The 13,111-nt window shown below is 34.7% G+C and overlaps 2 protein-coding genes across 2 annotated transcripts; one reads left to right on the top strand and one right to left on the bottom strand.

Annotated features, from left to right (window-relative positions):
• Positions 1-2,311: 2,311 nt before the first annotated feature.
• Positions 2,312-3,354, top strand: LOC120259584 (protein BPS1, chloroplastic-like). The gene has a single exon (XM_039267238.1). The coding sequence runs from the start codon at positions 2,396-2,398 to the stop codon at positions 3,341-3,343; it is 948 nt and encodes a 315-aa protein (XP_039123172.1). The 5' UTR covers positions 2,312-2,395; the 3' UTR covers positions 3,344-3,354.
• A 3,589-nt stretch (positions 3,355-6,943) lies between these two features.
• On the bottom strand, positions 6,944-10,675 carry LOC120259934. The gene is made up of 6 exons (XM_039267414.1): positions 10,525-10,675; positions 9,708-9,986; positions 9,447-9,581; positions 9,257-9,313; positions 8,272-8,406; positions 6,944-7,285 (listed from the first exon to the last, which is right to left on the bottom strand). Exons 2-6 carry the CDS (start codon positions 9,981-9,983, stop codon positions 7,220-7,222), a joined length of 669 nt encoding a protein of 222 aa, XP_039123348.1. The 5' UTR covers positions 9,984-9,986; positions 10,525-10,675; the 3' UTR covers positions 6,944-7,219.
• Positions 10,676-13,111: the final 2,436 nt, after the last annotated feature.

Below are 13,111 nucleotides of genomic sequence, written 5' to 3' on the forward strand. Positions count from 1 at the left end.
CGGCTCGTGGAATATCCTCCATAAGCCACTGCAGTCGCCGCTGCGCCTACGCCAGTATCGCCCCATGGCTCGGTAGATCATCGACGTAATCAACGATCCAGTCGGAACCGAGCATGATGTATTTGGGAAGAGGGATCGTCCCCATGAGGTACACCATCGGGAGTTTGACAAAATTATCTTCTTCTCCCTCCGTCGAACAAGTTACACCGAGTGCTCTTGATGGAGTCTCGTGTCTCTCGTAGGTCTTTGATAGATACCGCCCTTCGAGCCGACCGGGTTTTCTTCTTCGAAAGACCACTGCGTCGACATCGCAACGCAGCACCAAGAACGAGGGCCACATCTTGAGGTCCGAAACTCGAGCGAGCTTTTCCCGATCCCGAATTTATTGGTGCGACCATCGCATCTTTGCAAAAAGAGAATCAAGAAGGGCCCTCTCTTGGTATATGGCTTCCAGCTCAGTGAACGCTGCAAACGGTGTCCTTCGAATAATCTCCCCGATAGTCGAGGGTCATGTTAACTTTCAATTCGCTAAGGTCTCCACAACCGGTGTCAAATAGCAACGCCCATTAACTAGGGTTGACCGCCATAATCACAAGCTCGCTGACAATAACAACACATTCAACATGCAGATTGACAAAAAGTTTAGCGGAAATATAAGGTTTTAAACGGTAAACTCTCGCTTATTAAGCAGAGATATAAAATGTTAAAGCAGAGACGAGAATACTTAAAGCAGAGACAACAAATGTTAAGCAGTAGCATCTCATTTCTTAAACGTCAACCTCATTTGTAAAATCGCAACCATATTAAACGAAACGGAAATGTACATTATAAATATTACACAAATCATAATAATCGAAAAAAACTATTTCGATAGTGTATACATACGAAAACTGCAAAACAAAACAAAACCCTAGCCGAGAAATCTCCTGCAGACTAACAAAAACCCCAGTGAGAAATCCCCCTGCAGACTTCAATATCTTCCAACAAAAACAGGAGCACAAAAACAAAACCGAAAAAAATCTTTCTTTAGTAACAAAGCAGATTAACATAAAAACCATACTCAATACCTTAGATCAGCAAATCGATGAAATGCCAACTAGTCGCTGGGGGACTTCTCCTTCGAGATACCGGGGTGGAAAGGGAAAAGGCGATGAAATGCCAATTACAGAGGCTTTCGCAGTAGAGACAACTTTCGAGACGACTGGAAATGGAAAAGTCGAAGACGTGAGTTGAGAAAAAGCAATTAAACGGCTCCAATAAATTCGTCTCTCGGGGTTACCCTACGGAAAACCGCCCACTTCCTCTCAAATCGCCGAGATGGCTGCAGCCACGACTCCCTATGCAAGGGCATTTTCGTCCAAAAAATTTGAAACTCACTCCGTTCACATCCGTTACAGGGTTTGGGGGTTTGAAAAACATAGACTTTAAAAGGAGGGGGTTTTTGGGAATTGTAAAACTAACGGGGTGTTTTTGGCAATTTTACAAACTTAAAGGATTTTTTTGGCAATTTCCACTTATATTAATTTTAAATTATATACATATGCTTTAATTACTGAAATTTCTAGTTATAGAAATATTTATTTTGATTCCTAAAATTTAAAAAGTATTTATTGTAAAAAAATTAATACAACAATAGACGTAAATAATCACATATCATACCAAATAAACTATTACAACATTATAAAATTTTATAATATTTATTTTTAAAATAATATATTCAATATATATAGTTGTCCAAAATTCAAACATTGCAAATAAGCAAATTGCATACTTAATCAAAAAGCAAAATTCTATTCCCATTAATATGCCGTTTTAAAATTTTTCTTTCCTTTCTCACTTTTTTGGTATTGATTCATCCGATTCTTTTTTACAAAAACGAAAAGCACCAAAACAAAAAAAATAGACATGCATAAAAACATATTTATTATAATAACTTAAATAATTTATTAGGATAAACTCATTTGTTATACAACTCTGAAAGAGAAAATAAGATATATTCTTCGCACAGAACTCTAATAGAAAATCAAATGCAATACAAATTGAAAAACTCAAATCGAGACCTCTTAATCACACTATACAGTAGTTATAGACTAGCTCAGGGTTCCTAAACCTTCGAATTTTCTCACACAATTATTTTTTCCAAATAAAACCATCCCAAAATTAGAAAATTTTTACCTAACAAAAAAACAAAAACCAGCACATGATGGCATTCCTGTTATTTTCCAGAGACATCTCGGTTTTTCGGACTCCAAATCCCAGTCTTCTTCCTCGAAATGCATTCCCCCACTCCCAACTATTAATACCAAACACCACCTCCAATTTCATTCATTCATTCTCATTCCTTATCCTCCTCTCCCATTCTTCCATCTTTACCCTTACTCCTATCCCTATTCCGATGTCGTTAACGGAGAAATCCAGCTCACCGTTATCTCTATTCCCGTTCTATCATTCCAAGAAGAAGCCTCTCAAACCCTCTTCCAAACCCTTCGACGAAACCCTAATTCGCCGTCTCGAATCCCTCCTCCCAATCCCCACCTCGCCGGCGCCGGCTCCGACCTCGGCGATCCCCCTCTCATGGCTCTCCCGCTCTGCCGACCTCCTCGCCCTCACTCTCAACGACGCCTGCGCCATCATCTCCGACCCTTCCCTTTCCGGCTCCGATCTTAACGCCCTCTCATCCCATCTCGACTCCTCCGTCGCCCTTCTCGACGCCTGCAACGCTGCCACGGCCGAGATTGATCGCATCCTCCGGTCCCGTCTTCACCTCCGCCTCGCGCTCCACCACCTTGCTTCTGTTCCCCCACGGCTCCGGAGAGCTAGGGAGTTGATCTCCGAGTGGGATCGGTCCCCGCGGGGAGGGTTCAAAGCGTCGGTGCATCTCAGCGAGGCTCCACGCGGGAAGATCTCGGTTGTCCGGCGAGCGATCTACGCCGTTGAGGCGGTCTCTTCCCTTGTCGTTGGATCAATCGCCGCCGTGATCGGCGGCGGGGAAACGAAGGATCTGGATCGGATCTACGTTTCCGAGGATTCGTACCCTTGGGCGCCGGCTTTCAACAAGGTTTTGGAAGCAGTGAAGGAGAGAGCGAAGTCGGGTGTCGCCGGCGAGGTGGCGGCGATGGCAGTGGCTGTCCGGCGATTGACGACGGTGATTGATGGTGAAGAGGAAGAGGGGTTGGTGGAGAGAGTAGCTGAAGCGGTGAAGGAGACGGAGAAGGCGATGGAGAAGATGGTGGAGGGCATGGATCGGTTGACGGCGGCGATCAACGGAGTTTTTACGGCGACGATGAGCACCAGAAACGCGGCGTTGCGTAGTTACCGAATTGGCCCTCAGAAATGTAAATAATAAATTATATAAATATATATATATATATTTATATATAGTGTGAAAATGGTTTTGTTGTGCTTTGTAGTGTTTGTATGTAAATTTTTACCCAAAAAAAAAAATAATAATAAAGAAATGAAAAAAAAAGGTTTGGGAATTGGATTTTGGGAATGATGTGGTTTTTTATCTCTCTTTTTATATGTAAAAAAAACTTGTTAAACATGACCTCTGTTTTTATATTTGAATAATAGTTGGATAAATATAGATACAACTGGTTGTATAAATTGTTAGAATATTTAATTATTTAGTGAGTATTGGTTTGGTGTGGGATTATTTCTTAAAGAAACTTGTCGGCAAGTTTTTTGATCTTTTACATAATGTCAAGCCCTTCAAAAATCAAATCACAAAGATTTATATATATAAAAATGTATATGGCCGTCCACTGGTATGTAAACAATATACTACTGTTAGCAAGCTCCTTGAGTTTGTTTAAAAAAAAAAAACCTGAAGGCTCAAACAAACTTAACTTATTTATGATAGATCGAGTTTGAGTAGTCGAGTGAGTTGAGTTCAAGTATCTTAATACTTGATTTGAGTGCTCGTGAGCTTAATCGAATAGTTGTATTTGTATGTGTAAATATTATATATTTGTTTATTTTTTTATATATAATTGAGTTCGAGCTTGAGTTCATATATAAAAATATCTATGATTAAAAAGTTTATTAGCTTTTATCAAGCTTGATCAAGTGAACTCGAGTAGTTCGATTTATGTATCGAGTCACGTTTGAGTTAAAAAAAAAAAAACGAAAACTCAATCGAATTCGAGTCGAGTATCAAAATGTGAGTTTTCAGTTGAATATGAGTATTTTGGTGCTCGGCTTGAACTCGATTGATTACGCCCCGACGCCCAATGCCATCTATTTTCTATTTGTATTAATAAAGTTATATATATGTTGCCAACGATTTTATTGGTCTATTGGTATGGGTTTTTATGTATTAGGACTGAGTCTTTGCATAGAGAGGTAGTATTTAACACTTAGTTGTGCACGTTTCTGCCATAGTTTGTCTACTTTGTAAAAAAAAATATTTATTTTCTAAAAGACACATTTAAATAAATATTGAGTCTTTGCGTATTAGCACTAAGTCTTTGAGTAGAAAGGTCATATTTAACACTTAGTTGTGCACGTTTCTGATGCGGTTTTTCTACATTATCAAATATATATATATATATATATATATATATATATATATATATATATATTTTATAAAGACTCATTTACGTATATATTGGATCGTCAATCATTGGATAGCCCAATGATATGACACAAGAATGCTAAGGAAATGATAATAATTTGAATCTTTCCCCATCAGGATCGTTTATATATACTATTCATGCACGATACATTCGGGGCTAATGCTGTTCATCAATACTATTCACAGTTTTGGGTGCGGGTTCTTTGTGGAAGAAACAATGATTTTACTCCTCCAAGCAGAAGAATTTTCTTAGGAGATTCATAGGATACCGTAGTTGATGTACTTCTATATCTGTTTGTCCTTTCAATAATCTCTTAAATAAAATATGCTTGTCGTCTATTAGTTAAAAAAAATTAGAAATTAGATCTTCGTGTACTATAGAGGGGTTGTATTCAACACTTAGTTGTACATGTTTGTGATGTAATTTGTCAACTTTATAAAAAAGAAAAATTCTAAAAAACCCATTTAAGTAGACATTTTCTGTAGCATAAAAATCAAATGGTTGGGATTTTATTCTCGTCTAGAGCATAGTTCCATTGATGTTGTAGTCTTTTGTGCATTTGGAAATCCCACTAGACTAATGTTGAACAGAAGATTTTGAATACTTTTCATTTTATGTGATGTAATTAGGAAAATAAAATATTTTGCAAGTGTTAAAATTGGGAATTTTACCAGCATCATATTTTCTATTTTCTATTTTTTTTTATAAAAACATATTTTATAATATTTAAACTTTTAAAAGGATCACTCAACATAAAATGGAGTACTAAACATTTAAAAACTATACTTTATTAAAAATTATGTTAATTTAATGTTTTTGTGAAGCACTAAAACAATACTTTATTAAAACATTGCTAAATCTTTAAAATCTTGGGGAAAATAATAGACAATGTAATTATGTTAATTTGAAGAATATAAATTAAAAACTTAAAATTTATTTATCAATATAATTAAAATATAAAATTTGATTCAAATCTAAATTTTATTCCAATATAAGAAGCCAATCTCAAAACATGGTTAAATAAAAATAGTCATCCATAAAATTATTATTTAAAATCTATGCAAATCCTTATTTTGAGTAATGATCTATTGGAGTTAATCCATTGATTGAAAAGATTATATATAGATTACTACCAAGTGTACAATCTAACATTCTCAAAAAACCAAATTTAGATCTTAATCTTTTCATTATTCTGTCTAATTTATTATAGACATAAGTAAAGGATTCTATTTCTATTATTAATTAATTATTAAATTAATATTGATATATTAAATATCATACTCTAATTTTTATAATATGATATATTTGCATATTTAGTTGTGTATGTCATGGTCTGGCTATTTCTAGCACAATCAAGTTTCAAATGGAGAAATGACAAATGAAGAATAAATTCTAATATAAAGAAGCATTTTCATAAACCAAACATAAGAAAACGTGTGGGAATGCTCTGATTTTATCATATTTTATGCTGTGATGATAAAAAGTTTGAAAAGACAGCATTGAAAACCAATTAATAAGGATGAAATTACACAAAAACCAAAATTCTTTAATGAGAAGTAACAAATTGATGCTTTGAAATGAAGGCTTTTAATCATGGTATGGAACACATGGTATGGTTAGTATGGTAGGCCTGCCACACAATTAGATTGATAAAAAATGCCAAAATTTTGCTAACTTTGGTTTATTGGTATTCGGGTTCTGTTAAAATTCTTCATTAGTGGTGACATGATGAGGTGAGAGTTGGAACTATGAATGGAAAATATATTTTTGAGAGTATAAATAATGATTATGTATGAATAATCTCAGTGTCTATATATATAGTTTTATTCCTCCTTTATTTCGTCGAGACTTATGCACACTTCCGCTTTACTTAACATTTTTTTCGTTCATTGGTCTTACTCCCACTCATTTCATCCAGATTTATATAAACCCCTGTTTTTCTAAACATCCTAACCGTTCAAAAGCCAAATTTTCATATTTTGATATTCTATCACAATGAGACAAATCACACTTCTCTGTCTACATTGAGTTCTTGATTGTAATCCACCCAAAGTCTTTGTATGTATATGCATCACGTGTTACTTGCAATTTACTAGAATATTTTGTTTCTATTAACAACAATACTTCACCACAAAGGCTAATTTAGTCATATACTAAATAATATAAACAAGACATTAAAAGTGTAAGAGAAGTGTACATTTGTTTTTCAATTTTTCTTATTAAACAAATATTATAAAGCAAGCAAGCAAACAAATAAAAATACAGTATTTACGTGGTTCGACCAATTATATTTATGTCTATAGATAATGATAAAAATAAATAAATTCAGCACATACCTCAAATTTTTCTCTTATATTTCATTATCTACATGAATAAATAAATAACTACATTGCCAGAATAACACCTGTAAAAATATACAGAGTGAAATTAAGAATACATAGAGACTGAAGTTCAGAAAACAAGAGAAGAAATAAAAGGTGTATATATATATATATATGTATGGCTTCATTGTTGGGGGGATATGGGAAGTGAACAACTTCAAGAAACAAGTTGAATGAATTCATTGAGAAGAACAATTTGAGGAACAGAATCACTGGTGCCATTCATCTCTTAAATCTCTTCAGAATTGTTATCTGATAGCCTCATTTGTAAATCCACTCATTAGAGCGAGCACCGGTTTCATCCATGTCGATGAAAATGCTAACGGCCTGTCATGCCAAACACAGATGGTTTATGAGAGCGGAATTCATTGATGTTTCGATGTGTTGTTATCAACTTCGATATTGAACTGAACTAGTAGTAATCTATTTGAAAAGAGATGATGAATAAAGAGTTGAGTACAAGTATTTATCGATGTTCACTGTAAGTACTATGGCTTGTAATGCACAGTTTAAGTGTAGGAATAACTACGGAGCTCTCCAAAAGAGATTAATAAGCTAGTTGGAATATGGAATGGGCATTTGGCTTCTTGTATTCTTGAGCCATATTTGATAGAGTTGTAAATGTGCCGGCTCGATTCAAGCCAAACCCAATCAAAGCTGGTCCAGCCCAGTTCAAGCCGAACTCGAGACAGCTCAGCTTGAGGCTGTCAAGGGTCAACCAGGGATGGACTGTATGAATACCAACCACTTTACCATCCTCAACAAAATTTCTTTGTGATAAAAACATGATACACATTGTATATTAGTTAAGTATAAGACATGTAATACATGCAACAAAGTAACTGAGTCTCAGTAATCTAATTCGAGCTTGAATTTTCAAGTTTGAGTTCGCCTCATTTGTTTTTTAATTAAACAAAGTTCAAGTTGCTTGTGAACCATATGTTTGTTCGCAACCCCTAATATCTGAGGCCGTAAACGGGTTGATCATGATGGGGCCGAGTTCATCTCAAGTTTGGTTGGAAATTAGTTCATCAGGTGTCAGGCTCAAAATTATCTCAATAATTTATGCTCAAAGCTCAAGCTCGAATCTAATTTTGAGAACTCAAGTCCGGCCATTTTTAGTTCGGAAATAAAAGTCAAGCTTGAGCTTATCAAGGAAAATCTTGATTTATGGCTTTGTTTTGTACCAAAAAAATAAAGTATCATGTTATAGATTTCAAGCTAATCTATGCTTTCATCATTTTCCTTTCTTTTTCTTTTGTTATCATTAAGTTTCATGGAAAAATTTGCTGATGCTTAAATCTTAAACGTACCTTCCCAATTCGGGGTCGTTCCTTGAGCTTCTCAAGGCTATTTCGTATGTGTGAAACAGCTCCCCAACATTTCAAATTGTTTGCCACATCATCAAGCCGCAAGATATACTCCTCTTCAGTCAATGGAAATGATCTCTATACAATAATTGACAACAATCAGAATAAAAAAAAGATCAATAACTAAATAAAGCCATCTTACTGTTAAATGGTATCATGATGGCCAATTGAATAGAATCTCAGCATAATTAGATCTTCTCGCAACAAGAGATCAAATAGGAAGAATTATCAGGTGTTTGTATTATCAAATTAAAATCTCGAAATTTCAAGAAAATAGTATGCATTCAAACAATGATGAAATGAATAGTGTGGCTCTTAAGATCGACAAGTGATTTAAGTATTTCTCAGAAAAGATAAGTGAATTCTTTATCCAGCATTGTCAAACAGTCAATTCTAGCTATGAAGAGAACACCAGAAAAAGGGCACATATTTTATCAAATAGGCATTCCGACTGGTTTAAACAACTAGAAAAATTCTCTTTAATTTGATTCGTATCATGACACAAATAAAGTCAAAGTCTACTACCTGCTTAGTTTCACAAAGGAAGATAGATTTGAGTTTCAAGACAGAATTTCATTCATCCAAATTCTCCAAGAGATGAACACTGAACAAGCTTCTTCTTATGGGTTTGGAATTACAAGCATATCTTATGTTTGAGAGCCAAATTGAATTCCATCTAGTTATAACTAAGTGAGGAAGTTTCGAAGCAATCTAGTTTCACTATTTCTCCTCAAACTAGGAAGTTTTGTGCTTATGATAGTTTGACTAGCTTCTGTTTTGTGTGGACTGTGATACCACTAATGATCAGAGAACAGGATAACACCAAATACAACTCCACAAAAGGCAAATACAGCACTGAATGATAGATGACGCTCATATCTCAATGCAGAAGTTAGCCAGAAAAAAATGACATTGTGAAGGGCATTACCTGTTCCATGTATTTCCACATAACATTCATTGCAAGTAGATTCCTGCCCATGAATTCCTGCACCAAAAATGGAATTTTGACATCAGAAATGTTATAAGAACCAGAAAACCAAATTTTGCAGAGTTTCTTTGCATCAAAAGCAAGTTAAATAAAAGCTCAATTTCATTACGTGGTATAGCACAGTACTTGCCTTCTTTATCAGTTGGACGTCATATGATCGACCATACTTCTTCCTGATAAGAGTAGCAAGATCTACACCACTAAAACTTGAATCATCCCTACCAACAATCCTTTCCAAATCATCCCGAGATAGTCCACCGCTACCCTAAAGGGTTGGAGAAAAATAACTTGGAGGTAATCACAGTAACAACTTTGGTTTAGGCATGATTAAGAAGTCAATAGAGAAAAATTACACTACAGTCAAACACAATTAGAAAAACAAAACTAGTACCTCTTCACTCTGAGAGGTTTCTTTATCTTGACTCTCATCCTCGGTCTCGCCAGCATCTGCATCATCGCTTATGGCTTTAACAAAACTAAACCTAGAACCTCTAATGCTTCTATGAGAATTGGCAAAATATTCTCTCTGTACAGACAACACACCACCAAAAGGAAACTCTATTCCAGAACATCCTGAATACAGAAACTTATTTGATTTATTCTTCAAAGAACATTCAGGAACCTGCAACGCGAGGTTGCGAGGAAGAGTTGGTAGAACACTCATCATATCCTGGAACACAACTCAATGTCATGCCTTTCACAAAACATAGAACAATAAAATGCTGACATATATATATATATATATATACAAGGATCTAAACTCGAAACTACTTGCTTAAGTGACTCAAATCTCTACTATCTGGACCAATTCTTTGTTAGAAAAGATTAAAAAAAGAGTAAAGAAAAGTAAACTGGCAAGCAAAAATTGATGCACAACATTCAAAAGAATAGAATTACATGTTTTTGGTTGATGAACCATAACAAAAATCTGAAACATAATACTCCCATTCTATTCATCAAACAAATGAAATTAGAACTAACTAGCTTTACTTCATAAATTTAGGGCAGATTTCACACAAAAATTGTAAAACTAACAAAGCATAATATTATCATAAACACTAATACAAATCCACAACAATCTTTGCTTCAAGTACTTCATCACTAACAATGAATCAAATGGGAATTAAAAGGATGAACTTGAAGCAAAAGAATTGATATTTATCAAGAATTGAACAGCGAAAACAAGCATGGAGGGTATGAGAGAGTACCTTAGAGATCACATATGACGATGAGAAGAAGAGAGGAGTTTGCTTTGGTGGAAAAAGAGAAGTAATTGGAGAGAAATGGATGGAGATAATTCACTGGAGGAATCGAGTGATTGGTACGATTTGCTTAGTCTCTGTTCTTCGTTCCGCCACAGATTATTTTTTTATTTTATTTTATTTTTTTTTATTTTATTTTTTACACAAATAGATGGCAAATGACTCCATTTGAGATTGATCCACAGCGCGGTCATAACGGGGACGAAGACGTGAACGTTGGGATATCTTTTAACTTACTTGGGTAAAACTCATCCAAGTAAAATAAAGATTAGGGTGGAAGTTTTGTTAACACAAGAAAGTATTAAGAGAAGTGGGATACATTAAAAAAAAAAAGAGATATGTATTCACAAAGGGTTTTATTTTATTGAGATGAAGATGTGAGGAGAGATGTTTGACATGGAACAAGAGATACCTTCTCCTTACAAACTAAGGGGCTTTATATAGGCTCCGAGATTAACCCTTAAGCCATACTATTTCTAACAAGACACTTACAAAACCTTCTTATTACAAACATGACACTTATCAAATTTTCTTATTAGACACTTACCAAAAATTATTATTACAAATGATACTTACCAAACTTCAACAATAAAAGTTCAGACAAACACTAATTAAGATGATTTATAATTTTTTTAAAAAAAAATCTCATCTTGTAATTTTGGAGGGTAAACTCATTATTTCTCTTGTAGAAAACTTATACCCGGCCAGTGAATAATATTGATAAATAGTATCAGACATAATTATACTTTATAGAAATAATATTACTGGGAAAAAAAATTTAAACCCTTGTCCTTCCTTTAGCGCTCTTGTGTCATACTACTAACTACTGAGCTATATCCAATGATTGGCAAAACTTTCGTGATATACCCTTAAAGAGTTAAAAAATCTGTATGGGTACACAAATTGGTTTGTCCTCCACTGGACTCCACCCTGAACTTTTAATTTTTTTAATTAAATCTTGTAATTAGATTTTTCAGGAGTTGCACTCTATTTATTATTTAGAATAAAATAAAATAAAAATAAAATCTCAAAATATTTTGCATTTTTTTACCCCTATAATTTGATAATTATATTTATATGTAATAATAATGTAACAATCTTAGTTTGAGTACATTTATTGCATACAAATATAATTATCAGGTTATTAATTGAAAAAAAAGAATTTCTTATATAAATTAACAAAAGGTGTTTTCACATTTGTGCCACTACCTAAACCCGAAATTACAGATATACCCTCACAAAATTTCTGTTTTTATGTATGACCCGGAAAATATGAAATTATTATGTATGTAACTCAAATTCAATTATTTTGTCTGTTATCCTTCAATAAAGTTGGCTTCCACTTCTTCTTTTTGGAAGAGGCCCATAGAAATAGACTGCTTTTCAAATCCTTTACGTGTGTCATACTTATTACACATTTAAAATTGATGTGTGGGGTTAAATTTTCAGGAGGTCACCCAACTTTACTTGGTTTTCAATTCGGTCACCCAAGTTCAAAACGCATAAAACGATCGCCCAACTATGATTTCCTTTCACGGTCGGGTCACCCGACCAATTCCAGATCCCTCATAAACCCACGGCCGGGCAGCGGCTCGGCCGGCGAGGTTGTCGCGACTCAGAATCCTCGATGTGGCATGTCCACGTCCCTGCTTTTGTGATCCCCGTCGGCCAAAGCAACGGCCACATCATCTTCAGCCTTCATCCTCGTCTTCATCTTCATCTTTCATCCTCCGTCACAAAGAACCGAATGTTTGAGAGAGAGAGGAAGGGAAGGAGATGGAAGCTCTGTCGATCCATGCAGGGAAGGAAAGTAAATGGCGGATGCATCATGCGAGTGTGAAGGAAAGGAAAAGAGCTTCGATCAAAAGCTTCGATTAGGGGTTTACTTTCAAATTGAAGTTTTTGTTATAGTTGTGTTGATGAATGGGGACACTGTTTCCCTTGATTACATTGAAGTTTGTATGTTTTATTGGATTTTTGGTTTTCCGGTCTTGGTAAGTCAAAAGAAATTCAAATATTGATAATTTCTTTTGATCATAAATTCATTGGATATAATTTGTTAGCTTAATTTGTTTGACTTTTGTGTGAACATAAGCTATAAACAATAATAAAAATGTCTGAGACACTTTCGAGTTGAAGTGGACAAGTAAAAACAAATGTTGACAATTCACGAGTTCTAAAAAGAAGTTTAAATGGTCAAAAAGCTTAGATCACAAATTCAAATATCACGAGACATTCGGTTAAGAAAAAAAGAATACTAAAAACCAAAAAAAGGCTTGAGTTTAAATGTCACACAAATTAAGATCTGCGAGACATTTAGTTCGGGAGAAAGTTTTAATGGTCACACAAAAACCCGAGATATCACGGGTATTCGGTTCGAAATAATACTTTGAAACAAAAAAAGCAATGCATCAACTTGTCACACAAATTCGAGATATCACGAGACATTCGGTTTAGGAGGAAAAAGTATTGGCTTAAGTTTAAATGGTCACACAAATCCAGTTTGCAGGTGATCGGTTCGAGAAAGAATCTT

The sequence above is a fragment of the Dioscorea cayenensis genome, chromosome 1, assembly GCF_009730915.1.
Source record: "Dioscorea cayenensis subsp. rotundata cultivar TDr96_F1 chromosome 1, TDr96_F1_v2_PseudoChromosome.rev07_lg8_w22 25.fasta, whole genome shotgun sequence".
In the NCBI taxonomy this organism is placed as follows: Eukaryota; Viridiplantae; Streptophyta; class Magnoliopsida; order Dioscoreales; family Dioscoreaceae; genus Dioscorea; species Dioscorea cayenensis.

Coding starts and splice junctions, on each gene's coding strand:
- LOC120259934 (XM_039267414.1), bottom strand. CDS start 9,983: ATGATGAGTGTTCTACCAACTCTTCCTCGCAACCTCGCGTTGCAGGTT. Junction 9,582..9,707: donor AAACCTCTCAGAGTGAAGAG/GTACTAGTTTTG, acceptor CCAACCCTTTAG/GGTAGCGGTGGACTATCTCG. Junction 9,314..9,446: donor ACGTCCAACTGATAAAGAAG/GCAAGTACTGTG, acceptor TTTTTGGTGCAG/GAATTCATGGGCAGGAATCT.
- LOC120259584 (XM_039267238.1), top strand. CDS start 2,396: ATGTCGTTAACGGAGAAATCCAGCTCACCGTTATCTCTATTCCCGTTC.